The sequence below is a fragment of the Cucurbita maxima genome, unplaced genomic scaffold (assembly GCF_002738345.1).
Source record: "Cucurbita maxima cultivar Rimu unplaced genomic scaffold, Cmax_1.0 Cma_Scf00027, whole genome shotgun sequence".
Classification (NCBI taxonomy): domain Eukaryota; kingdom Viridiplantae; phylum Streptophyta; class Magnoliopsida; order Cucurbitales; family Cucurbitaceae; genus Cucurbita; species Cucurbita maxima.
Genome location: NW_019272043.1, coordinates 2,787,231 through 2,813,448, shown reverse-complemented (window position 1 = coordinate 2,813,448; position 26,218 = coordinate 2,787,231). Strand labels below are relative to the sequence as shown.

Here is a 26,218-nt window from a genome sequence, read left to right as displayed (position 1 = left end):
AGCAACCCGACAATCCAACCTGACCCAACCCGAAAATAGAGGGTTGGATTGGGTTGATTTTTCTGTTGTTCGGGTCCCACAAGATCATGTTATATTAATGGCGTCATGGCATAAAATAAGAAAATAAGAATAATGAGGTAAGTGTTAGATTAAATTTACATCATATGCATAAGATTGGTTGAGAAGTAATTGTGGACTTATGACATTATTGTAAGAACAAAAATAAAAATGAAGCATATATATATATATATATATATATATATATATATATTATATTATAAAGTTCGTATTAAAGTGTGTGAGAATTAGGTAGGCTCCGACCAAAGAAAAATATAAGTAATTTTATGCGTGTACAAATCACTAATCATCAATTCATAAACTAACCTACCCCATATGCTTTTCAAAAATATCATAATTTTCCTTTTCTTAAAATTATTAAATATAAATTAAATTAGAAAACTATACCCTTTTATTTCATTATATAACAAAAGTATCCCGTTTCAGAAGTATTTTCGACCGAATTGATGCTAGAAAATGTTAGTATAACTATTGTTTTGGACAATTTATAATATCTAGCACGTTTTAGGATTAATTTTAAGATAATTAAGTGATGTTGGCTCACTGATAGACTGTAAGCTCGATTTTCTGAACTAATGATATATCGAAGGTAAAATTAGATCATGTGAAACTAAGTTTAGGAACATTTAGCCTAAAAAGATTGAGTCTGAAACTATAAGTGAGATTATTGTTGGAGTGCATCTCGATTCATGTTTGTTATGTGAATACGATCACGTTATGCTCTGCGGGACACTATGATATACTATGCATGAATTAAATATCACAAATATAATGCATACGTCTTCTAAAAAGATTGTGTTATGAAAAGTAAGGAAATATTATGTGCATCATATCATTGAATCATGATTCTTAATACTAAACCTCATGCATGTTCTATGTCACTCGAGCATGAACTACTTCTCTAATATATTACATACGAACATGTACACTACGATATTATATGTGCTCCTTTCTTTTATGTTAGTTTTTGGCAACGTAAGCATGAACTAGCTCATAGTCAGGTATAGAGGATATATATACGTCCACTAAATGAGTTTACGTGTGCTTACATGAACTGATTTACACGATTATTCGTAAATGAGAATAGAGATTAAAAGTGAGATCATTTCCAAAATGATAAACAAATCCCATAATTAGAAACAATTAGTCAAAACAAAAAGGACAAAATTAATCAAAAGCATCAAATGTCAAACCACTTTTTCCCTTCTACACTATAAAAACAGGCACTTTCCTAGTCATTTTTCTAACATATGGTCAATTTCTAATCTTCCAAAAGCTCAAAATCTTTCAAAGGGGCATGATGTTGAGGTCGCCAACGCTCGAGAATGGTGTAAAGAAGGGGCCATGGACGCCAGAAGAAGATAAAAAACTAGTGGATTATATTGAGAAACATGGATACGGGAGTTGGAGATCTCTTCCAAACCTTGCTGGTTTGAACAGGTGTGGTAAGAGTTGTAGATTAAGGTGGACAAACTATCTTAGACCTGATATCATTAGAGGAAATTTCTCTGATCAAGAAGAACAAATCATCATCAATCTTCATGGAGTTCTCGGAAACAAGTAAGTTTTTTTTAAATATGATCGTGAAATGTATATATGAACTTCTTTTGATTTCGAGGTCAAGAGAACTTTCTGTTTTTGTTTTTGTTTTGTGTTGCATAGATGGTCGATAATAGCGAGACATCTCCCGGGACGAACAGATAACGAGATTAAGAACTTTTGGAACACTCACTTGAAGAAGAAGCTTCTACAAATGGGCATTGATCCTATCACCCACATGCCAAGAACTAACCCTTATCTCAACAATCTCTCAAATCTTCATCACTTGCTTTCTTTTTCCACAGCTCCTTGGGACAATCCATTAGGGCTACACTCAGAAATCACTCAACTAGCAAAGGCTCAGCTCCTCCAAAATCTATGGCAACTTCCAATCCCTTCTTCTCCCTTCCTTTACAATAGCCTCTTCAATGGACAACAAATCTCTTCTTTACAAACCTTACCCATTAGCGTTGAGCCCTCTGAGAAGCCGCTATCATGTGAAGACTGCGACGGGGCGATGGATGACACGTTAGGGTTCCGAAACGATAGCAATCAATCGGAGACTCCTTATGACATGAGTCAAAGTTCAAGCTCACTTATGAACTTGATTCCAACTTCTCTTGAATGCTTGAAAATACCAACCGTTGTAGAAGATGAATGGGAAGATCTTATAAACGATGAAGAATCAAATTCTTACTGGAAACATGTGGTCGAGTAAGTTTTAAGAATATGAATAAATAATTATTTTTTTGGGTTCTATAGTAATTTGATCATACGTACTTTAACTTATTTTGAGTTTAAAGCCGTATTTACTTAGTTGTCGTTTTCTGTTTTTGCGCCTTCGCCATGGACGGTGTCATGGTAGTTCAACGATTTTTACAAATTCTTGACAATTTGTGAGGACAAGTATTCCCCTAATTTTTAAAACTATAGATTCTGATCAAGATTCAGAATTTAAATTGAGTATCTGATGGCCCCGAAATTTTTGTACACCAATCACAACATGATCACATTATCTACCATACAGATTCTTAACTTTGAACATGTTTTGTCCTCAAGTATTTTTTAGGAAAATTCATAACATGCCACTCAACGCAGGATTGCTCTAATCTAACCATGGATAGAGTAACAAAAAAACAGAGTTGCACTTTGTTGGTATAGATAATATAACAGTCCAAGTCCAGCGCTAGCATCTATTGTCCGCTTTGGCCCATCATGTATCGTCGTCAACCTCACAATTTTAAAAACGCGATTGTCAAGGAGAGGTTTCTACACCCTTATAAGGAATGTTTTGTTCCCCTTTCCAACCGACGTCCAAGTCCATCGCTAACAAATATTATCCGCATTGGCTCGTTATGTATTACCATCAGTCTCACAATTTTAAAAAGCGTCTAGTAGAAAGAAGTTTCCACAGTCTTATAAGAAATGTTTCGTTTCTATCTCCAATATGGGATCTCACAGATAGCAACTATCAAATTATTTGAAGTCTTTCTTAACCATAATTTCATATAATCGATATTACTCTCATCTAAATGTAGTCTCATTTACTCATACGGTAGCTCGTTTAAACCATCACACAAATGTAAAGAATAGAACAATGAAGATAGCTCATATGTAGTTGCCTTATTTTTAAAGCATTCAAAGAATTGATGATACCCATGTGTTGAACAATGTGAAATAATTGATTCTTGTACTCCTAACAATGGCAAAGAGTGAGATGAGCTTCCATTATTACAAAGTTGACAAGTTTACTGAGGTAGCTTCATTAAAGGACTCCATGAATTGAATCAGTAGGTAGCTTGTTGACCTTTAAATCTAACTAATCCACCTACTTTCCCAAGTTTGATGTTGTTTAATATATGATGTTTTCCCAAATCTAGCCTACCTATCAATTTCAATATGTCTTTATCATTTGTTTTTCCTCGTTTTATTTATCGAAGAAATCAAAGTGTCCAAACATATGTCTGGTACGGTAGACGATTATCCCTACCCTCTATACTTTGGAGTTTACGTCTATTCCTAACCGGGTGCAATTTCCTTTCTTTCTCCCTGGTAGTTGTTACCCAAATTCATGCAACCATCCACGCCATCCAACTGACTTGAAGAGGAATCCAGTGTGAGATCTCACATTGGTTGGAGAGAGAAACGAAGCATTTTTTATAAGGGTGTGGAAACTTCTCCCTAACATACGCGTTTTAAAAACGTGAGACTGACGACAATACATAATGAGCTAAAGTTGACAATATTTGCTAATAATGGGTTTGGGTTGTTACAAATGGTATCAGAGTCAGACATAAAATGGTGTGCCAACGAGAATGTTGCGCTCTAAGAGGGATGGATTGTGAGATCTCACATCTATTGAAGAGAAGATCGAAGCATTTCTTATAAAGGTGTGGAAACTTCTCCCTAACAGACGCATTTTAAAAACGTGAGGTTAACGACAATACATAACGAGCTAAAGTTGATAATTTTTGCTAACGATGGGTTTGAGCTGTTACAAATGGTATCAGAGCCAGACATAAGACGGTGTGGCAACGAGAATGTTGGGCTCTAAGAGGGGTGGATTGTGAGATCCCACATCAGTTGAAGAGAATAACCAAACATTTCTTATAAAGGTGTGGAAACCTCTCCATAACAAACGCATTTTAAAAACAGTAAGGCTAACGACAATACATAACAAGCTAAAACGAACAATATTTATTAGTGATAGGTTTGAGCGGTTAGAAATGGTATTAGAGACAGACATCAGACGATGTGTCAGCAAGAATGTTGGGCCCTAAGGGGGGTGGATTGTGAGATTCCACATCGGTTGGAGAGGAGAACGAAACATTCCTTATAAGGGTGTGGAACCTCTCCCTAATAGACACGTTATAAAAACCGTGAAGCTGACGGCGATACGTAATGAATTAAAGCAGACAATATCTGTTAACGATGAGTTTAAGTTGTTACATTCATTCTCATAGACAAACACGACCCATATAATTTTGGGAGAAGTAATGAAACTAAAGTGACTTTAGAATGAAGCACTACAACTTTCAAGAATCAATCATAGTAGTAAGCTTCCCTAGATTTGGAAATGGCAATCAAATCTGTAATAAAGGGTAGGCAGAGATTCCACGCATTTTTCCATAAGCAAACAATCATCATCATTCATTTCTGAAAATTTAATGTTATTTGTACATATGAATAAGGTAAAGGGAATTTGTCAAACTCACAGTAAGTGATATCTGATCTCATCCTCCAGCTCATGCTCTCCTTGCTGATCTGGCATGAATATTGGAAACCATACAACTATGCTTTATTGCTATCAGTCATCTCCATGTTGTCACCTATCTTTTCTTGTAAATGATTTCTTTCTGCCAGAGTGGCAAGATTTTGATGGCCACTAATCTGTCTGCTTCTTTTGTACATTTACTTGAACAAAGGAAGATGCTGCAATTTGTAGGGAACTAACAACTTCCTGTTAGGGAGCGGTTTGGTCGATCGGGGAAATAAATAAAAATGTGGGTAATATTCTCGACAGTAAAGAACGAACCGGGTAAACAGCATAGTGATCAAATTCTGGTTTAAGGATTTCGTTTTCGACTAATCTTATAGAACAACTCTCATCTGATCCTACTATATTGGTGGTTAGAAAACACCTAAGATATTAAATGTTAGGTAGGTGGCAACGCCATGGATTGACCAATAGGTTATGACCGACCATGAGGCTAACCTATGCTAGTTGATAAGGAGGTACATTCGTGGATGAGGGTATGTTATGGGCTGCCAAAAGCATTTTTCCCTTGAAATCATAGGGTTTGGGAGGAGTCAAAAGACGGGTTTTGCGGGAAAGGCACTTGTAATTTGCTTACGATAGCATAAACAGTGAGATCCCACGTTGGTTGGAGGAGGTCTTGAGGATGTGGAAACCTCTCCCTACTAAACGCATTTTAAAACCATGAGACTAACGACGATACGTAACAAGCTAAAGCGGACAATATCTACTAGTGGTGGGCTTGAGCCGTTCGTTATAAATGGGATTAGAGCTAAACACCGGGCCACGGTTTTAAAATATGTCTACTAGGGAGAGATTTTCACACCCTTATAAGACCTGTCTCCAACTGATATGGGATCTCACAATTCACCCCCTTGCGGCCAGCGTTCTCACTAGCACACCGTCCGGTGTCTAACTCCGATACCATTTGTAACAATTTAAGCCCACTACTAGTAGATATTGTCTGTTTTAGTCTGTTATGTATTGTCGTCAGCCAGAGAGGTGGATTGTGAAATCTCACATCGATTGGAGAGGGGTCTTATAAGGGTGTGGAAACCTCTTCCTAATAGACACATTTTAAAACTGTGAAGCTAGTGACGATACGTAACAAGCTAAAACAGACAACATCTACTAGCGGTGAACTTGGGCACACAAACACACCGTAAATTCCTAGAATGTTACAGTTACTATATATTAGATATTGCAGTCAGCCAACGAGATTCACTAGAAAATTTCAGAACACTAAATGAAATCAAAGCAAAAGCGATACTTTTATTTTGGTTACTGCATTCCCATTCAACAGAACATTACCACATTTTCATTGACATTGGAAGAACTAAAGGCTACCCCATCACTCGGTTTATGAACAATATCCAAGAAAAATTTGGTCAAGAAAGGCTCATAGTTAGGCATTTTGGCATACCCAGGTAAGTAATTAATATCAATCACAAGATATCTATTCAGATCATTACTATCCCTAATCATATCAAAGTTAAAAAGCCTAAGCCCTGTTGCTTCCCTTAACCCAGCAGCCACATGCATCACAAAATCCAAAGATGGCATTTCAACATTACCCTCGTCGTCCTCTTGAGCCCCTGAATTTGATATCTGCGAAAACCTCGAAACCGCTTCCAATTTCTCGACCTCCTCCGCCGAAATGTCCTGCAAAGATTTCCTCGTTACGCACACCACGCACTCCCCGACGACATACACTTTGAAAACAACACCGCCATGATTGACGAATTCTTGCAGCACAATTGGTGGGTTTAATCCCTTTAATCCGTTATCGTTCGACACCAAGCTCAATTGATGCGATTTTGCAGAGCCATCGGACTCCAAGGGCTTGGCGATTACAGGGTATTTGAGCCCCAAATCGCGAAATGCATTCAACCCATCTTTGATTATGATATCCAAATCATTCACCACAACTTGTCTGGGTGTCTCAATTCGCTCAACCCCTTTAGGGATTTTGACGTCATTGACGACTTGAAGCATGGAGTCACGATTGAGAAGGCGGGAGATTAGCTTAGGTGGGTCAATAATGATGACATCAGGGAATTGGGAAGTGAAATCGTGTAATTTTTGAACCCAGGAGGGGTCGTAAAGCTTGTGGATGATGCAGTGAAAGGGGAGCTGATGAACAAGAGGGAGAAGAGGGTCGATGCGGACAAGGTCTATGCCATGGAGTTTGGCGTAGTCGATGAGTGAAGGGAGGATGAATGAACGCTCCTTTTTGGGGGAAAGGGCGTAGCCGATTCGGAAGCGCGGGGAAGACATGGAGGGAGGGAGGGATTGAAGAAATGGGAAAAGGGTGTTTGGGAATTGGGAAAATGGAGGGAAAAGTTGAAAGGAATTGGCGGAGGGAGGAAGAGGGAAGTGGAGGTTTATATAGTGAAAGTTGGAAGACAAGTGTATGGCAGTGGCAGTGTCGATTAGTGATCGGTTTCTCCGTTTGCGTCATCCACGATGTCATAATCGATGATATGATTATACCCCGAGAAAGTTATCGAGGACGATAGTAGGTTTAGTGGAGGAGAGTGTCACAACATCATTGAGAAAAAGTAGGTTGTGACCCCACACGCATGACAGACAAGAGGCGCCAAAATTGAGAAGTGTGATGATGCGATCGAAGCAGACTGTGCATCATCTAACACACCAAGAGTATGCATTTAAGTTAAGTCGAGGCATATGCAAGGTTTGAAAGAACGAGGTCACATGAGTGTTGAAGACAAGTTCAAAGAAGGCTGGCGATACGAGTTTCGACATGAGGTTCTGGAGTTGAGTTCGTTTGTATGAAAGATGAAGGTTCACCAAATTTTGTGTCAATCGGACATTCAAAGAACGATTTACAGGGTCGTATGACTGCTAACCAAAATGTTGTCTATTGTAGAAGGATTGAAAATGGCTTAAAATGTACGAGGAGGCATGATGTTAGCTCTTTATAACTCCTGAACCCTACGGTCTAAGTGAGCTGCTTTGTGGCACATATGTGTGTCACAACGTGAGGGAGCATCTCAAACCAAATACTATGTTATTTTTATTTTCTTATTTTTAAATTAAACGGGTAAATCTATGACTTCGTTTGAAAAGGTTTTATTTTAAATTTTTGTACATGTTATTAAAGACGTTGGTAATTTAAGTAAGAAAATTAGAGGTTGGTAATTTTAAAATGATATAAATAATAATGCATTTAAATACCATTTTCAATTATGGTACGTTTTAATATAATAAATATTACTTATAGGAGTAAAATTGCAAAATAAAATAAAATAAAATAAATAAATAATGAAGATCTTACTTTTTAATACAAAATAATGTCATATTAGCATAATTTTTTATTAAATATACATATTTAGTAAATTATATAAACGACAATATTTAACCAAATTATACGACAAATTAAACAATTGAATAAAAATAATAATAATAAAAATTAGACTATCCAAATCCGTGCTACACATAACCAAACATAAGCTATAAAACTCGAGTTACAAACCCAAGCTACACTATGCCCTCAAGTCTTGTAACGACCCAATTTTTCGATTAAAAATAAGGTTGTCACTACATACACGACATGATTATTAAGTGTGAAATCGTTAATTTAAAGTATTTCAAAAACAATGTCAGATTTAAAAATAAATAAAGTGAAATTTAAATAAAATAATGTTGTGACCGACAAAATGCAACTACTCTAACACTGGTTTCATGGCTTTCATCATGATGTGGTGTGAATGTTTTACCTTTATCTGAAATGTAAGAGTAATACATTGATTTGAATATTTTAAGAAATATTCAATAAATAGCCCGAGTTGAAAAATGCAAACACATACAACATGGAACAACTTTTATTTTATTTTATATTTTAATTTTGAGTTATTAGAAGTCTGCTCTACGAATATAAAAATTCAAGCTTTAAATACACTTTAAATAATGAACGTACGTGTCATCATCTCTAAGTTACGGAAATGCAAATTTTAAGTATCGAACCTGCGTGTCATTTACTCTCGAGACTATAGAAACTCGGGCTTTAAATATTAAACCTACGTGCCAAATAAACCCTAAACGATATAGTCACCATACGTGATATAAACCGAGTGAAATTGACATCAACAATCGTAGAAACTAAACTTCTTTGACCTCTAGTACACAAACCAAAAGACCACAATATGAAATCAGAATCAGATAAAGACGGAGGCTAGATGAAGGATTACGATATGTTAGAAGACGAAGAGATAAGAGAACTTGTTCATACCTCACAATCGAAACACGCTACAAAATATTGATTAAGACTACGATAACACAATAAATTTTTATTCATCGTTACTTAAACTAAAATACAAAATATTGTAGAGGATCAAAATACATTTTTTTGATATGAATGAGGAATCTTGTTTTTATTGGATTTAGTCTCAATTTTCCAAACAAGGAAAAGGTTGGGGTTTGGTCTATGATTCCCTCCATTTTTGTTCCATCTCATCTCTTGGAAATCCTCCTTGTGTTTGCCAAATATCAACACAAAAGTCGATCGAGTTATTAGCTTTAGGATGTCTTTCATACTTATCTCTCGTAAAGTGATATCAATGTCGGTTGGGTGAACGATGTTCGGGGATTGGATTGAGTTGGATTTAAACATTAGGCTGTAGATCAACTTAAACGACTCAACCCAACTCAATCATAAGAATCCATGAACCAACTAAATTCACAAACTACATCTCCTGAATACTCACGTGTTTCCTAAGAAAATTTTCAAGAGGCCACCTGATTTAAACTTGTACAAACCAAAGCACGTTTCACGTAGGAGTTCCTATGATTGAACCACCGAAAATGAAGGTTCACTTTGTTGGTATATGTAATAATTTTCAACTCTTATGAGTCTTTGTTATTTATCCTATCTTCAAGATTGCTTTCACCGATGATGATATCTACGTCACAATGACTAAGCCATTTGAAGAGTATATGGCCTTGGTTGTGCCTTAGCCGCAAAGAAGCGGCCTGCTCCATCTCTACGAATGGACGACCCAAAGGCCCAAGCCCAACTACAGATGCATGTGACCCACGCCTCGACTAACCAACAACCCACGAACCGCACACTAACCCAAGCCGAGACCTACGTCGTGCGTCCTACAATAGCTCACGCATGCCCGAACACTCCCCAAATTGCGGCTCGCAGTCCGGCTTGAATTCTTGCACTAGACTTGTAGTCGCCTTCGCATGCTCTGACGGTCCCAAACGGCTTATCAGGCTTGGGTGGACTATTTGGACTCATTTTCTATATTTTCAATCTTGTCTAGTGGATTCATATGGGCGTGCCTGTGTCTGTATAAAAAAGTATTACATGTACGAACTCGAAAGCCACCTAAAGTCATGTCATATTATTTTCAAAATGATGGATCATGTTGCATGTGTTTGCATTTTTTTTTACTCCAACAATACCGTTTGAAACTAGAGTTATTTTTATTTATTTTAGATAAAGGTAAGATACGGTTGACTTCGCGACGAAGGTCATGAAACTAGAGTTTACATCACCGTCGTCTAAGCAAGATTTGGCACATCATCTTTAGTACGTTTATGTGTATTTAAGGTGACATCGTAGTCTTTCTCCCTCGTAAAACGAACCTAATTTACCTTTGATATTGTATAGCTTGATGGATGGTGGCTCCATACTTAAAAGGTTAAACTATTCCATCAAGCTTTTGTCCATGTTTGGATTGCTAATTCAGCACACGTGAACAAAAGTCGTTTTCAAACGTGGAGGCTTGACTTTCACGTTCATGGAAACAGCAGCACCGTGGTTTTGCTTTCTCGTCTTCCATGGCGGAATTCTCCTCTTCCACCACCTTCTTCTGCATAACTTCGTTGAAGAATTTCGTCAGAAATGCCTCGTAATCCGGCAGCACTGCAAATCCTGGTAAGTAATTTATGTCGATCACGTAGTACGTTCCATTCCGATCCCTAATCATGTCGAAATTGAACAGCCTAATCCCCATGGCTTCCCTCAGCCCTCTCGACACCTCCGTCACTACCTTCTCCGGCGGCATTTCGATCTCCTCCTCCGCCGCCGCCTCCTTCTTTCCGCCGCAATTGCATTTTTCGCTCTTTTCCTCTGCCCTAGATATCTGCGAAAACTTCATCGCGCCGTCTGTTTTTTTCTCCAATTCCTCCTCTGTTTCCACCACATCCGGCAGCGATTTCCTCTTCACGCACACCGATTGCTCTCCCGCGACGTAAACCTTGAACATTACCCCGCCGTGGTTCACAAATTCCTGCAGAAGCACTGGCGTTTCCAAATCCTTGAATCCGCGTCGATTGTAAACCAGAGACATTTCGTGCGATTTCGCGCTTCCATTCGACTCCAACGGCTTCGCAATCACTGGAAATTTCACCTCCAAATCCCTAATCAAATCGATTACTCCATCCTTCCGATTCAAAACGACCTGTTTCGGCACCTCGATCTTCACGCCGCTGTCTGAAACCTTCACCTGATTCACCACATCCAGCATCGATACTCTGTTGTAGAGTCGCTCGATCCGGTCCGGCCGATCCACAACAACAACGTCCGGATTCTTCGAGGCGAAATCCTGAAGTGTATCCACCCAAGCATCGTCGTACATCTTGTGTATGATACAGTGAAACGGACCTTGGTGGAGAATCGGCGTTTGAAGATCGATGCGGACCAGGTCGACGCCATGGAGCTTTGCGTAGTCAATCAGAGATGGACGAATCACATTACGCTCTTTGTTTGGGGGAAAAGCATAGCCTACACGAAAGCCATCCGACGACGACGACGACGACGACGATGAAGAAGAAGAAGCCATGGCTGCCGCTTCTGCTGCAGATATGCTGTTTGGAAGTCGAGAAAATGAACAACTCCGGTGACCAAAAACGCTCCGAGTTTGCGTAATTTATACGGTGGAGCGCGGGTGCATGGAGTCTGTTTGGAGGCTCAGTTGGAAAATATTTTAAAATTTCAATTATATTTTTTATTTACAATTATACATATTTTAAAGTCAATAAAAATGAAATGGGAATCAAAGTGGCCGCCTTCCCTATCCGCTCGTGGTATTTTTAGATTCCTCCTAATATAATTAATTTTCAACGTTGAATTATATAAATATTATTATTTTTTGTCAACTTATATCGTCACGTAATGAGATCACGTCATCAATATTTTAGAACGATATCGAAAAATTAATATTTTTCCATCATAAATAATTAAATAGTGAAACCACTAAAAAGATATTTCACACCTTTAAAAATTTCTATTAATATTAGATTAAATTATAATTTTTTTTATATTTAAAATCCGTCTCTAATATTAAATCATTTTTAATTTCTAAACTTTCGATTGTATCTAATAATTACGTCCCTAAATATTAAAAATATAGAAACTAAATTTTCATCTTTTTTTTCTAATACGTTCCTAACATATTTACCATTTTTTTAAAAAAAATAATGAATTTTACTAAATAAAATTTTGAATTTTTTATCTATTAAAATATGGGTAAAAAAAGGTCAACTTTCTCTCAATTTTAGTCATTAAATTTATAAATAAATAAAAATACACATTTTAATCATTTTTATTATTTCATAATCTAATATTTACTTCATCAAATTTGTATCTTCATTTCTGGAATAAATAATTAAAATGAATATCTTTAATGTTAAAAAATAAATTGAATATTTCAAAATTTTAAAACCTAAATTAAAATAAATGTGAAAGTTTAAGGATTAAAATAAATTTAATTGCCATAATTTTTTTTTTTAATATTTAATATAAACATAAATCCATTTTAAAATTTAATATACTTTCTTTACCATGTTACATGGTAGACTCCCTTTTAGTAGAAATTATAATAATAATAATAATAATAAATCTTAGTTTATAATTATTTGCCTTACCAACTAGTTTTATAATATTTTTATTAAATCTTCAATTACTCCTAAATTATGTTAATTACTCATTTGCTTAATGTTTTATTTAATCAAAAAACTAATCTTTCACATGCATACACAACTATCACTACACACCATAATTGCGAGAGAACCGTACAATCAATATTTCGTTACCCTTATGCATACAATAACTATGAGGTGCCATAAGCGGTGTTGCACGAGTACACTAGGAAGAGAGAAACTACAAGTAACCACTCTGCTACTTTAAGATATTGCGTATAAAGATCGAGAGAAATAGCCTGGTTCCTCCAGGCTCTCGACTCCTAAGCGGTTGAGAATGTTATGTCAAAATGACCCATGATGATAACGGAGAAGGAGGCAATGGAATTGTCAGACCATAAAGAATAGGTTCAAGAGCGAGAACTTCTATTTGAATAAAAATAAAAAATAAAAAAACCCTTGTGAAAGAAGGAAAAGGTCCCAAAGTTTACCGTGTTTGAATAAATAGGTGAATGAGCTCTTTCATTTGATTCTTTGCTCTTATCTTCGAGCAAATTCAATTACATATTATAATAATAGCAGCTAATCTTAATAACTTCTATTTGATATTAAGAGAGCGACAGACCTAGTGAACTCTCCAATGTGCCTTGTGTCTTGAGGGGCTGGAGAGTTGAGTAACCTTAGATCGTTTAAGACAGAATGGAACTATCTTTGATTGAGATTGCAGATATATAGAAAGTGTTTTGTGATTGAAGGAAGGTTTAAGGAAACATTCATTCTCCTTCACTCCTGAACCTCCTCCTTTCTTTAGGGACTTCTTGAACGAGGGTTGAACCATCTTTTTTCTTTCACGAGGGAAATAGGTTAAAGGTTCTTTTTCCTTCACCCAATTGAATTCTAAAGTGGTTTCGCTCCTCTCCCTATCAAATGAGTGGTTTCGTGCCATCTCTTTCCTTTCGATTTTGATTATGTGATTTCATTAAAGAAGGAACGATTTTTTTATAAGAGAATTATACTGACAGTGTCTAATTGTTGCTCAGCAAAATCAGGCAAACGAGTATACCATTGATTCTTTTGACAGTTGTTTCAATTTCGAATATTATATGAGCCGAGAAAGAGTGGCTAGAATTTACTTCAGGAATAGAGGTTTTTTTGATGCAGTTGTGCACGTTCATACTTTTTTCATCGAGATTGAGTCAATATTCAGCATTCGTACAAGATTGAAAAGAATTCATAGTATTCCAAGTGAGCTTTCCAAGATAAGAAGAAAGAAGGGAAAAATGACGAGCTTTTTAAATTTTTATTAGAAATTAAATTAAATTAGTTGGTTATTTTTTACCATTAAATAGAGAATAAAAAAAAAAAAAAAGGATCTTAGAGCTTTTTAAACTTTTATCTAAAATATGTTACAAAAATATATGTTGTCATTTTAGTTGTCATTTCTCAATATTTATGCATCACTTTAATCACAAAGTATAAAATTTGTCAAAGTTGTGAAAAAAGTTAAATAAAAGTGACCATCTCTTTACCAAAATGTTATTCTTTGAGATACGTGTGTGGTAAAATGTTATTCTTGAGATACATGTGTGGTGAACTAGCTCGAGTATAATCGAGTATGATCATATTAATACTTATGATCCTTATTCGCTATCCACATCTAGTGTACATGTGGTGTTCAACGTAATGTCCTTAAACTTGTTTGAAAATGACTTGTTTTTGTTGATATCCATTATTTATAAAGTATGTAAAATGTACCATTAAAATGGATTCTGACTGTGTCGAGATATTTTGCTTATAACATGTGAAACTTGTTTAAAAATGACCCGTTTTTGTTAATGTCTTATTTGATGCATGAAAACGTTTGAATAGATTGTTTTATAAAGTATGTGAAATGAGTTGAAAATGACACGATTTTGTTAATATCTTATTTGATGCATGAAAACGTTTGAATAGATTGTTTTATAAAGGATGTGAAATGAGTTGTTCATATTTTTCTTAACTTAAGTATAAGTTGTTAGATTGGTATGACCCAGAAGAGATTGATACAAGAAGACGATGGTCTTTTAATAATCTAGCTACTCTCACTCATCACTTACTCTCATTCATCACTTTCTTATTGAACTACATACTGTTAGAGTATGAATTGATGTATCGAGAAAATCCAATGCCTATTTGTGAACAATAACTACCTACATCGAAAATGACACGTATTCTAAACGCTACCCAATTGCTTGCCACTAACAAATTGAATACTATAAACTACATGAAAGGAATGCGATGGTCACCTTCAGAAGGAAAAATCCTCAGGCAATTGTTGATATTTTTCACTTACAAAGCTTTTGTACCTTCTCTTAAGTTCACCACCTGAAAATATGAAATAGCATAACTTAGACGACGACGATGATGCCACAACGGACGAGGTAAAGTATCGGTGAGCTACCTTCAGTTTGAAAGGGTGGGATGTTCATGGATAGAGCTGACTCCACTAGAGTGACAATATCCTTTCCTGCTTCAAGAATGTCAAGTTTTTTCTGGTAAATTTAGAGTGATAACCAATAAAATTTTGAAGAGAAAGAACAAGAGAAAATATATAGGTTTCTCCATACCACTTTCTATTCCTTTGGCATTGACTAGAAAGGATGGGATTTGCTGCTCTTTTAACTGCACCATAGTAATGAAGGCAGGTGAAATGGTTGGTAAAAAAGAGAATCAAGAAATTTCAAGTTTTACCATGCACAGTAAAGCCTTGCCCAGTTCCAATGGGTCAATAGATGAGGGGCCTTTGTGGAATGCTGCCACAAATTTACCATTCTGATGCCCAGCCAAAAAGTGATACGCAGCCTGACCAGGAGAAAGCTTTGAAGCAGAAGGAATAGTTCTAGAGCTGCTAACACAAACCACTGCATCATTTTCATTTTGTATGGCTTACTAAAGTTACCAAACTAATAGACACTATGAATGTTCTGATTTGCAACACAGTCAATATCAAAAGAACTGAAAAATATAACAATTATCTTTATTGAAAATAGTCATTGGCCACAAACTGCTGCAAGGAGCTAACAAATTCAACGTTTCTCCTCGTTTCGACCAAATAAGTTGCAGGCCTTCCAACTCTTTGCACGTAATCGGCTTTGGCTTGGGACTTGACCTTCCTCCTTATGAGGCTTAGCTAAGTAAACTTGAGGTTGTAGGATTTGTTGTGGGTAATCTTCCAATGGGAAAATTTCAGGTCCACGAGAGTCTTTTAACCATTTCAAGGACTGCAATCTTTTTTATGGCTCCCCATTACTTTGTAATAGCCCAAGTTCACCGCTAACAGATATTGTTCTCTTTGGGCTTTCCCTTTTGGGCTTCCCCTCAAGGTTTTAAAACGCATCCACTAAGGAGAGGTTTCCAGACCCTCATAAGGAATGTTTCGTTCCCCTCTTCAACCAATTGGGATCTCACAATCCATTCCCCATGGGGCCTAGCGTCTCTGCTAGCACATCACCCGGTATCTGGCTTTGATACCATTTGCAATGGTCCAAGCCCACTACTAGCAAATATTATCCTCTTTGGGCTTCCCCTCAAAGTTTTAAAATGCGCTCACTAGAGAGAGGTTTCCACACCCTTATAAGGAATGTTTTGTTCCCCTCTCCAACTGATATAGGATCTTACATACTCGGTCTAAGTTGAGTGTCAATTCTACCACTCTATCGTTTTGACGGGTTTCTTCACTCTACGGGTTCGATGAACCTCTATCAGGGGTTAGATAGGCATATGTCCTAAACTTACATCTAACCATTGGCCTATTAGTTCGTGCTTTGGACTCCTAAGTTGGATCCTTGCTCTTTCAAGTTTGAGATCACCAGGTTTCTACATCCTCCTTTAAAATCCTTTTGCCCTTACCTGTGGTGCTCTAACATAGAAAGGGCGATGGCAGTGTATCAAAAATGGCATGTCAATCATCATGAGCCAATAAATGAAAGATACTGTACTCTATGGTGTCATGATGCAACAAATTTCAAATGAAACTTACTCATCAGAAGTTACAAGAACAATAGCTGAAGGTGATTTGAAGATATGTGGGCCATTGGTATTCGTATTCCCTATTCGGAAAAATGGCATGACACCTTCGGAGGAAAGAACAACACCAGCATCTTTAGATACCAGAAAAGCAGCACAGTTCTGAATAACGTCTTCAGGGGCGAACAACAAAACCACAGAATCACCAGAAACTAAAAGCCTGAAATTTACAATCTCTTTGAGAAAGGGTATGGAACACAAGTAAAAATTGAACCAATAAGGCTCGAGAAGCTCATCGTCAATTTGAGTGCAAGTATCGATTCTCAATTACCAGGTTGTGAAGCAGGGAAAAAAAATTGCCCAAAAAGTATACCTTACCTTGCAGGAAGAGGAAGTCCTCCGCGTGCAAATATCACAGGTTCGGATAAAGCAACAAGTGTTTCTTTAGTTCCATTTGTATCTGAGAAAGCTTTTCCACATAATATCAGCATTGAACGCTCAATATCAGCAGCTATGAATCCATTATCTCCTCCAGCTCCAAGACCAATTGTATTTCCCACCCCTGGGCTACATGGTAAAAGTGAAACTCAACGGCTATAAATGAAGAACTCTTCATCCTTTGTATCATTCCTCTTCATTCATAAACATTAAAAAGAGATTTTTTGTTATTTAACCTCTCGGACGATGAGGATATCTTATTTTCCTCAATCTTCTCCAATACATCCTCCCATGTTTCAATAAATTGTTACTTATCAAAAAAGGAAAGAAAAAAGTACCTTATAGATTCAGCAGCATAAACTGTCAGAGGACAAGAATCGTGAGAAATTGCCCGGGTTGTAGTCTCCCATACAATATTTGAAAATGCTAATATTGAAGAAGGACCATCACTTATCATTCGAATTTTCACATTACATTTTGATCTTGATCCAATTGCACCATCATGAACATAAATATTTGAGATGGAAGAAATGTGACTCGTTACCTAACACGACAAATAAAATCAAATTTTAATGAGAGTTGAATATGCTGACAGATCAAAATAAGGTTTCAGCTTTGCTTGGCCTTATTGGAAATTTTTAGGTACCATCTTCATTGATACTTATGATTATTTATGCATGTTGTATAATAATCATTGCTACATCAATGATACCATCACCCAATCATGGAGAATCATCCTCCTAAAACAAGGAAAATAACTAAAAATAGAAATGAAGGTGGACTCCTTGCAATACGGGAACTGAAAAAAAAACTGCATACAGAAAAATTCAACTAATGAGTTTCATAAGTGACTGCTTCTTTTTGCCACGAGTGTAACGTGTGTACACTTGTAGTGGCATTGTATCACGTAGATGCTAAAATAGCAGAGCTTCTGACAAACAAAAGACCATGGTATACCAAAATCACTTCAACCTTCAAAGCAAGATTACTGGCCATAAAGCCCAAACTGAAACTAAAGCACCAATTTAACCAGACTCTTAATTCTCTTAAGCTATGATCGAGATAGAAGCTTCGGCCTTCCTACCAAAACATGGAAACCCCATAGCAGGATAGAAGAACAAAGCTAACAGCCAACCCTCCAATGGCACCCTTCTTCAAAGAGGCACTCCTACTAAAAACACATCTTCAAAGAACAACCAAACAAAAAAAAAAAACCCCCCATTTAACACAAGATCACCAAAATTAGAGACAAAAGGAAATTCTGAAAGAAAATTCAAAGAGGCATTCCTAATTGTGTTGCTATTTGTAACCATACTAATCCAATCATCTCATCAACACTATGGTTCTTAAGATATCTATTATCGTCACATCTCACCTAAAAAGAACCGCCAGCTGATAAGAAAAAGACACAAAGATTGGTAAAAGCTAAAGGGCATGCCTGCTTTAAAAGTTTAGTGAATTGTGGCTTGGATATTTCTGAAGACCCTCGAAGTGCATGGCCCCTAACATGAATGGGAAGCCCTGATAAGGGTTCTAAAAAGAGAAAGAAACGATATAAGAAACAGAAATGCAATAAAATGAAAGTACCAAGAACAGAACACTTAAGAAGCTACCTGCAAGAGTTGCACCCTTTTGGAATAGTTCAGTGGACTTCAAATTTAGAAAAGCCTGGTCCTGAACCAAAATCCCTTTCCCAGCTAGAGCAGAATTAAGACCATAGGAGCTCCAGGACCGACTCTGCACAAAGAAAACAAAAGAGTATTAAGAGATTTCTTCGAAGAAATTTAGTTTTAGCCAATTGGAAGTGTTCCCTGTTAAACGAACACGACTCTCCACAATGGTATGATATTATCCACTTTGAGCATAAGCTCTCATGGCTTTGCTTTGGCTTCCCCAAAAGGCCTCAAACCAATGGAGAGAGTATTCTTTGTTTATAAACCCATGACCATTCCCTAAATTAGTCAATGTGGGACTTTCATCATCCAATACCTTCTCTCGAACAAAGCACGCATCCCCTTAATCGAGGCTTGACTCCTTTGGAGTCTTAGTCATTTTTTACTGCCTTCGAGGAGGCTCAACTCCTTTTCTTTTGGAGTCCTTTGTTCGACATTTGCGGATTTACCAATCTATTGACACGACTAAGTTTAGGGCATGACTCTGATACCATGTTAGACGAACACAACTCTCCTGCCAATCTATTGGCACGATTAAGTTAGGGCATGACTCTGATACCATGTTAGGCGAACCCGACTCTCCACAATGGTATGATATTGTCCACTTTGATCGTAAGCTCTCATGGCTTTGCTTTGGGCTTCCCCAAAATGCCTCAAACCAATGGAGAGAGTATTCTTTATTTATAAACTCATGATCATTCCCTAAATTAGCCCCTAAATGAGCCGAGGTGGGATTTTCTTCATCCAACATTTCCAACCAATGCAAGTGATTAATAATCAAAGACGGAGATTATCAAACGATTTCTATTAACAAGATATGAGTGCAGGATTCAGATGAGAGCGAGAGAGAGAAACTTACATGTCGTGATAGCCGGAAAAAGGGCTGTGAAGAATTGGGGCCGGAAAATGCAGAGCGAGCTAGAGAGATTGCAATCATCCGCTCAAGAACAGGGGTTTCTCGCTCTTCTGATAATCAGTCGCTCCGCTCAATTTTGAAGTTCCTAACTATGATTTTGTGAAAGAAATGAAACTTTCCCAGAAAATTTGCAGAGCGCCGAATGCAATTTTTTTTTAGGTTAAATTTTTATATTTTTATATATACTAAATTAATAAAACTATCTCAAAAATATTTTTAAATTTTAAAAATTCTAATAATATTAAATTTTTTATTAAGAAAACAAACCAATTTTAAAATATTAAATTTAAATATTTAAATATAAAAGGAGAAAATATAGTTAATTTGTGGAGTTTAAGTTAATATTTTGTATAATATATTTTAAATATAAAAAAATATATATTTATTTGTAATTGATATATTAAATATTAAAATTTTTAATGTAAATTAAATAAAAAAAATATATTTAAAATTTTAATGAGATTCAAATGGGCCGTAAATATATTCAAATATATTATTCAAAATTTGATAAAAGTTCTCCTAAAGCGCTTTCATCGAGCCAAAAATCATCTCAGCACATTCTCTCTTCTTATAAGTCTCGGTTCTGTGTTTGAATCATAATCGAAAAGATCTTGTAAAGAAAATTTTAGATCTTATGGAGGAAGTTTCTATCGGGAATGAATGTTTCATTTACGTAGAAAAAAATATTAAAATCTACTTTCATTTTAGGGCGCACATTTTATTTTCTCACTTTAACGGTTGAATTTTATAGCTAACTCAAACACAAGATCAAGACGGGTAAGAGACTCTAAAAAGAAAATTTCTTAGAGATTAGAGATATAACTTGTTTTACTTATATAATTTCATTTTTCACTTTAAGTACTCGTAATTATCTAATAAATAATTTGTTTATAAAATTCAAGTATAAATTAAGTCTCTCACGAGTCACGATAGTCATAGTCATATTGCATATATTTGCATTTATCAACCTCAATTGTGGAGTAACGTACGGGGTATTTTCAATATTCAAACTTTTTCAAATGATTTTTTTTTAAGCCAGCGCAAGGGAGATCATGGTCGGGGGATAATCAATCATAGTATAATTTTTAAATTTAGTTAATTTTTTTCACATGTATGTAGTAACGATCTGGTTTTACGTTAAAATGCGGGATCTTATGAATGTTATAATAGTTTCTCAAATTATTACTTACAATCATATGAACACCGTGACTAAATTTATAATTTAATTTTAAAAAATTACCAAAAAAAGGATTAAATAAATAAATAACCAAATATCTTAACAAAAAAAAAAAGGTTAAAAAAGAGATAAAAAATAAAAAATAATTTATGAATTATCATATATTATTTAAAAAGCAATGTCGGAGACGGAAAGATAAGGGCTTTTGGGACCGGCGGCGCACCAATGAGCGTTTAAAAAGCGATGCCTTGAGATTGAAGCCTCACTTTTTCTTTTCTCTTTGTCAATATTCTTTTTTCTTTTATGTTATTTAAATATTTTTTTGGCGCTCCGTGAATTTAAAATTGATTATGATAAATTTGTAGAAATTCTAGGCCAGGATTGGCATCTAGATTAGATGTTTGATGGCCCGACATTCTCCTACTCTCTTACGACATCGTCATGTTGCTTACTCTTTGTTAAGAGTGAAGACTATCCTTACATGCATTCTAGTAAAATTCTTAGAAAATCTAGCATAGTGTTTGGAAAACAGGCTAACAAATATGATATTGTCCACTTTAAGCGGTCTCATGACTTTGCTTTGGCTTCCCAAAAGGCCTCATACCAGTGGAAAGAACATTCTTTGTAATAAACTCGATGTGGAACTTTCAAAAACGCGTCTGTTAGGGAGAGAACCGAATGGAATCTTATAAGATGGAAAACAAACGGTTTGAATTCATAAACAATAAAAAAAAAAATTTACAGAGCAGTTCCGATTTGCATAATAAACAAACAAAAGAATGAATAATAATACAAGTTGAAGTAATCACTCACTCTTTTTTCACGAGATTCTACATCAGTAGTAGTGATATGAAGGCAGCCATTAAACAATGAACAATGAACAATGAACAAAGAACAAAGAACAAAACAAATATCCCAACAACATACAACAATCTGCCCAGCAGTGGAAGAACAAGAACAAGAAGAAGAACAAATCCTTTTTCAACCTATTCAGAAAAACCAGAGCAAATCATTATATATAACCATATATTACTATCCATATACTTCCCACACTACTATATATATATATATATCATCACTGTTTCTGATTCACATTGTTCTTCTTCTTCAGAAGATATCCAATTTTCTTAAACAATGCCTTCTTCTTCTTCTGTTGCTGCTGCTGCTTTAACGGCGAGTTTCCCCCGTCCTCTATTTTCTCCACGCTTACACCGTTCGTCGTCTGATCGAAACTCTCCCTGCTCTCGACTTTCGAGTCGTCGTCCTCCTCCTTGTCGATGGATTTGTGTTCTGCTTCTCCTCCCTCTTGTGAGAACCACATTTTGTATTCGACCTTCACCGAGTTGTCTTTCTTCTCGTTTTTCTCGTCTCCATTTTGAGGTGGTGTTGTTGTTGGTGGTGAGTCTGTTTTTTCATTCTCTACCAATGGAAACTCAAATTTGTTTTCTTCTACAATGGGTACTGAGAGCTCCACTTTCGGGTTATCGCCATCTCGTTTGCCATTCTCTTCGGTGTACTCGACCACTTTCGGAAGCAAATCGTAATCCTTCTCGCTATCCGTTGGCTCATCGTTCTTTTTGGTTGAAGCTTCCTCAAGCAACTTGGATAGCTCCTCAATCTTTCTAAGAGAAGCAGCTTCCCTTGCTAGAAGCTCCTCATTCTCTTGATGAATGCTTTGCAGCTCGTTTTCTTTGTCGAATAAGCTTTCCTTAAGTTTCATGCTTTCGGATTTCGCTTCCCCAAGCGATTCCTGCAAATAAATAACCTCAGCTTCGACTTCCTTCAAGCTATCCTTGAGCTGAGCTTCTTCTTCCTTCATCTTACAAGCATTGTCCTCTGTTTGTTTAAGCAAATTCACAAGCCTATCTATTTCCTTCTCCAATGAAGAGTTATCTGCTTCTGATTTCTTCACAGCCTCCACCAGCTCAAGCTCCTTCTTTTCCCACTCAGCCTTGGATTTCTCGTGCTCGTTCTTCGATTTCTCAATCGTACTCGTTAAGATATCGATCTCGTGGTTTGAACTTTCAAGCGTGTTTTCATGTTTCTCATTGGTAGCTTTCAACGCCATCTTTAGGTTCTCTATCTGGGATTCGTAGTTTTCTTGCTCGGCTCGACAAGACAACAGTTTCTCCTTTGTTTCCCTGGCCTCGGAGGAGATTTCGTGCAATGCCGACGCTAAGCTCTCCATTGCCTTTTTGCTCTTCTCCTCCTCGTCCTTGGACGTTTCTAGCTCGTTTAAGAGTCGGGTTTTCTCTTCTAATAAGCTTTGTACATTGGAAGCTGCAAGTTTCTCATTGTTTAAAGCTTGAGTTTTCTCTTCCTTGAGAGTTTCCAATTGTGACGTTAATGACACAGTCAACTTCTCCATTTCAGATGCTTCTTCCTTCCTTACATGAAGATTGTGTTCTAATTCTTTTAGATCCTCTTTTTGTCTTTTAACTGTCGTTTCCAGCAAACCAACTTTCTCTTTTAGAGCAGCAATCTCGATCTCCGCATTATGCAGTAGATCGTTATTTAGCTCGAGTTGTTTCATCATCGATTGTAGAGACTCCGATGCTGCTCGTTCTATCTTATTAGCATTCTCCAATTGTGTTTCTAGCTCCTCAGCTCTGTTCTTCCATTCTTCGACTAAACCGTGTGTGTACGTCTCAGCCATCTTTGCAGCTTCGAGATCAACATTAAGCTGTTCAATGGACGCTTCTTTCTCCATGATCGTCTCCTCATAGGATGTTTTTGCCATCCTTGCAACGTTTAGTTCGTGATTAAGTCGCTCGATGGAGATCTCTTTGTCCTTCACTCTCTCAGCATAGGATTTAGCTTTCTCAAGCTCCAAATTCAGAGATGCTATATCTGACTTAAGCTTCATTATCAATTCCCCACTCTCATTTGCCTGTGATTCAAGCTTTGAGTCTAACAATCCCTTTAAACTCGCAAGCTCAGCTGAGAGAATCTCCACCTTCTCGACATGAATCTCAGCGATCTTCGTCGCATCATCAGCATGGCTCAATGCTTGGTTCTTGGCGTCGGTAGTCATCGCTAGCTCCATCTTCACTTTTTGAAGCTCTTGACTAGTAGAGAGAAGAGCAGCAACATCCAATGCCTGTTGGCTCCTTACAGCTTCTATCTCTTTCTTCCATTCCTCGTCTTTCTTCTGAGCTTCCTCGAGTCCTACTTGCTCGATCTCAACAGCTCGGAACTTTTCGATCTCGGAACTCTCTTCGGCTTGTTTTCGGGCCATCAACGCCTCTCTGAGTTTCTCACTTGCCTCATCTGCTGCTCTTTGAGCATCTTTCAATTCATTGCTCAACTTTTCTTTCTCTTTTTCAACCAAATCTATTTGTTCCTTTGCCTTCTTCAGATTCTCCTGCGCATCATTTAATTGAGTTTGTACCTCTGAAATCTTTGTACCTCGAGGCAGTGCTTTCTGAAGAAGAACAGAACGATATCACAATTAGCATTCATGAATTCACTTTCAACACAACAACATTGGCAATTCTGATGAACTAAAACTTACATCAGGTGGGGTACCGACTTTCGGCAGTTGACGATCGACTGCAGGCTTCGAAGTTGCAGGTCGAGGAGATCGATCGACAGAGAGACGAGACTTTTGCAAAGGAGAATGAGAATCAGACTCTGATTTAGCTATCCCTTTATTCAGTCTGCTCACCCTAGGCGTTGCAGGGGATGTCTTGTTGGGAGTTTCAGGTGAAGATCTATCAAAAACATTCAAAATGCACTAATCAAAACTGCACAGAAATGGAGCAGAAACCAAAGAATCCACAAAAACCCATCTCAAATTTCTAAAGAACATCCACGGAAAGCAGAATTCCAGAAATAATTCAGCATCCTTAAGAACAATTCCAATCAGAAACAAGCAGAAATGGTGATTTAAACAAGAAAACGCAGCAGAAACACCAACTCTGGAAACAAAAAAACAGCCTAAACACTCTTCCAAGTAGATCTAATCGACAGAGAATGAGATCTCGAAGAAACCACGGTAGAATCAACTACAATATGTTAACACAAAGAAATCCAGAAACAGGACATAGTGCAACAGCGTCTAAAAAACAGAGAACCCAGAACGCAGAGAAAGAAATAGCATCGGTTCAAAACAGAGAACCAAATAAGCCCTAGCAACCGCTATAAACAGAAGACCCATGAAAAATTAAGAAATGGGGATCAAAATTACACCCAGAAAAGGCGATCGATCACTCAGAAACAAAACCCACATCAAATTGGTGCAAAGGACTTACTTAGATTTGGTGGACATGGTGGACATGGCGGACATGGCGGCGGCGGCGTAAGATGAAATGACAAAGTTTCCTGTAAAAGAGAAGAAGAACAGAAAACCCAGTTGAAAGGTGCTAAAATGGCGGCATTATGAAATTGTTCAAAGAAATTTCTCCAGCCTTCTCTGTTGTTAATACTAACAGAGAGGGAAACCCAGAAAGAGGAAGAAGAAGAAGAAGGTAAGAAAAAATGGAGGAAAAGAAGGGGAGATAAAAAGAGAGACAGAAATAATTCGAGTTGGTTTTGGTGTCCCTGAAATTGGCAAACCCACAACAAGATACAACTCAACAATGGCAATGGCAGTTTGGTAATCTCTCTCTCATCATTTTCTCTCTCTAAAAAAGACGAAAATGACCCTCCTGGTCTGTTCCCCAGGTAAAGGTAGCAGCAATGGGTGCTTTTTGTGAGTGGCGAATGGAAGACCAGGCTGACCCCTTTGCTTTTTAGGCCTCAAAGCTTCAAGATCTGAGAGCTCCAGCCATGGCGTTTTCCATTTCCCCTTTCCCCTTTTTCTCTCTCTTCTTCTTCCCTTTTGGTAAAACTGTAATTTCAATGAAGTTTGTTGGTTTGTTTGGGTGAAAGGAATTGCCTTTTCTAGTCTTTACTAATCATGGCGTAAATGGGCATTCTAAAAGTAACCCACTTCTTATCTCTAATCAATTTTTATCCTTTTTTATCCTTCTTTTTTTTTTACCCCTTAAAAAAGTAATTTTTCATTATTATTTATTGTGTTTTAAACTAATTATGTTTGGAAAAAAATTATTACTATTTTTTAAAAATTATTTACCAAATGATTATTACTTTTTTTTTAGATAGTTTGTTTGAAAATAATAATATTTTTGTAAATTTAAAATTATTAGAGATTGGAGCCTTAGTCATTTTTTAGACACTCTGATACCATGTTAGACACTCTTCACACTCTCAATGTCTCGTACTAATGAGAGGATTCCTTG

The 26,218-nt window shown here is 36.8% G+C and overlaps 5 protein-coding genes and 1 long non-coding RNA gene across 8 annotated transcripts; 2 read left to right on the top strand and 4 right to left on the bottom strand.

Moving 5' to 3' along the window:
* The first annotated feature begins 1,350 nt into the window (after window positions 1–1,350).
* LOC111499982 (transcription factor MYB39-like) lies at window positions 1,351–2,335 on the top strand. The gene is made up of 2 exons (XM_023151749.1): window positions 1,351–1,638; window positions 1,741–2,335. The coding sequence occupies exons 1-2, from the start codon at window positions 1,376–1,378 to the stop codon at window positions 2,333–2,335; spliced, it is 858 nt and encodes a 285-aa protein (XP_023007517.1). The 5' UTR covers window positions 1,351–1,375.
* Window positions 2,336–6,120: 3,785 nt separating this feature from the next.
* On the bottom strand, window positions 6,121–7,233 carry LOC111499976 (inositol-tetrakisphosphate 1-kinase 1-like). The gene has a single exon (XM_023151739.1). The coding sequence runs from the start codon at window positions 7,148–7,150 to the stop codon at window positions 6,170–6,172; it is 981 nt and encodes a 326-aa protein (XP_023007507.1). The 5' UTR covers window positions 7,151–7,233; the 3' UTR covers window positions 6,121–6,169.
* A 3,070-nt stretch (window positions 7,234–10,303) lies between these two features.
* Window positions 10,304–11,844, bottom strand: LOC111499970 (inositol-tetrakisphosphate 1-kinase 1-like). The gene has a single exon (XM_023151728.1). It carries the CDS (start codon window positions 11,686–11,688, stop codon window positions 10,585–10,587), a length of 1,104 nt encoding a protein of 367 aa, XP_023007496.1. The 5' UTR covers window positions 11,689–11,844; the 3' UTR covers window positions 10,304–10,584.
* A 2,844-nt stretch (window positions 11,845–14,688) lies between these two features.
* Window positions 14,689–14,977, top strand: LOC111500000. Its single transcript, XR_002721032.1, has 2 exons — window positions 14,689–14,745; window positions 14,785–14,977. It is a non-coding gene; the product is annotated as an uncharacterized LOC111500000 (long non-coding RNA).
* Window positions 14,828–19,938, bottom strand: LOC111499963. Of its 2 annotated transcripts, none has more exons than XM_023151718.1 (10): window positions 19,742–19,938; window positions 18,823–18,946; window positions 18,648–18,742; window positions 17,548–17,753; window positions 17,150–17,338; window positions 16,785–16,991; window positions 15,497–15,650; window positions 15,373–15,427; window positions 15,207–15,275; window positions 14,828–15,130 (listed from the first exon to the last, which is right to left on the bottom strand). In XM_023151718.1, exons 1-10 carry the CDS (start codon window positions 19,817–19,819, stop codon window positions 15,054–15,056), a joined length of 1,254 nt encoding a protein of 417 aa, XP_023007486.1. In that variant the 5' UTR covers window positions 19,820–19,938; the 3' UTR covers window positions 14,828–15,053. The 2 variants fall into 2 exon arrangements, with proteins under 2 accessions (XP_023007486.1, XP_023007488.1); XM_023151720.1 differs by having other exon boundaries at window positions 15,207–15,272; window positions 19,742–19,937.
* Window positions 19,939–21,757: 1,819 nt separating this feature from the next.
* Window positions 21,758–25,786, bottom strand: LOC111499952 (WEB family protein At5g16730, chloroplastic-like). 2 transcript variants are annotated; one of them, XR_002721028.1, is made up of 4 exons: window positions 25,229–25,786; window positions 24,490–24,688; window positions 21,969–24,399; window positions 21,758–21,938 (listed from the first exon to the last, which is right to left on the bottom strand). XR_002721028.1 is itself a non-coding variant. In XM_023151701.1 (3 exons), the coding sequence occupies exons 1-3, from the start codon at window positions 25,261–25,263 to the stop codon at window positions 22,051–22,053; spliced, it is 2,583 nt and encodes an 860-aa protein (XP_023007469.1). In that variant the 5' UTR covers window positions 25,264–25,786; the 3' UTR covers window positions 21,760–22,050. The 2 variants fall into 2 exon arrangements, 1 of the variants encoding a protein (XP_023007469.1); XM_023151701.1 differs by having other exon boundaries at window positions 21,760–24,399.
* Window positions 25,787–26,218: the final 432 nt, after the last annotated feature.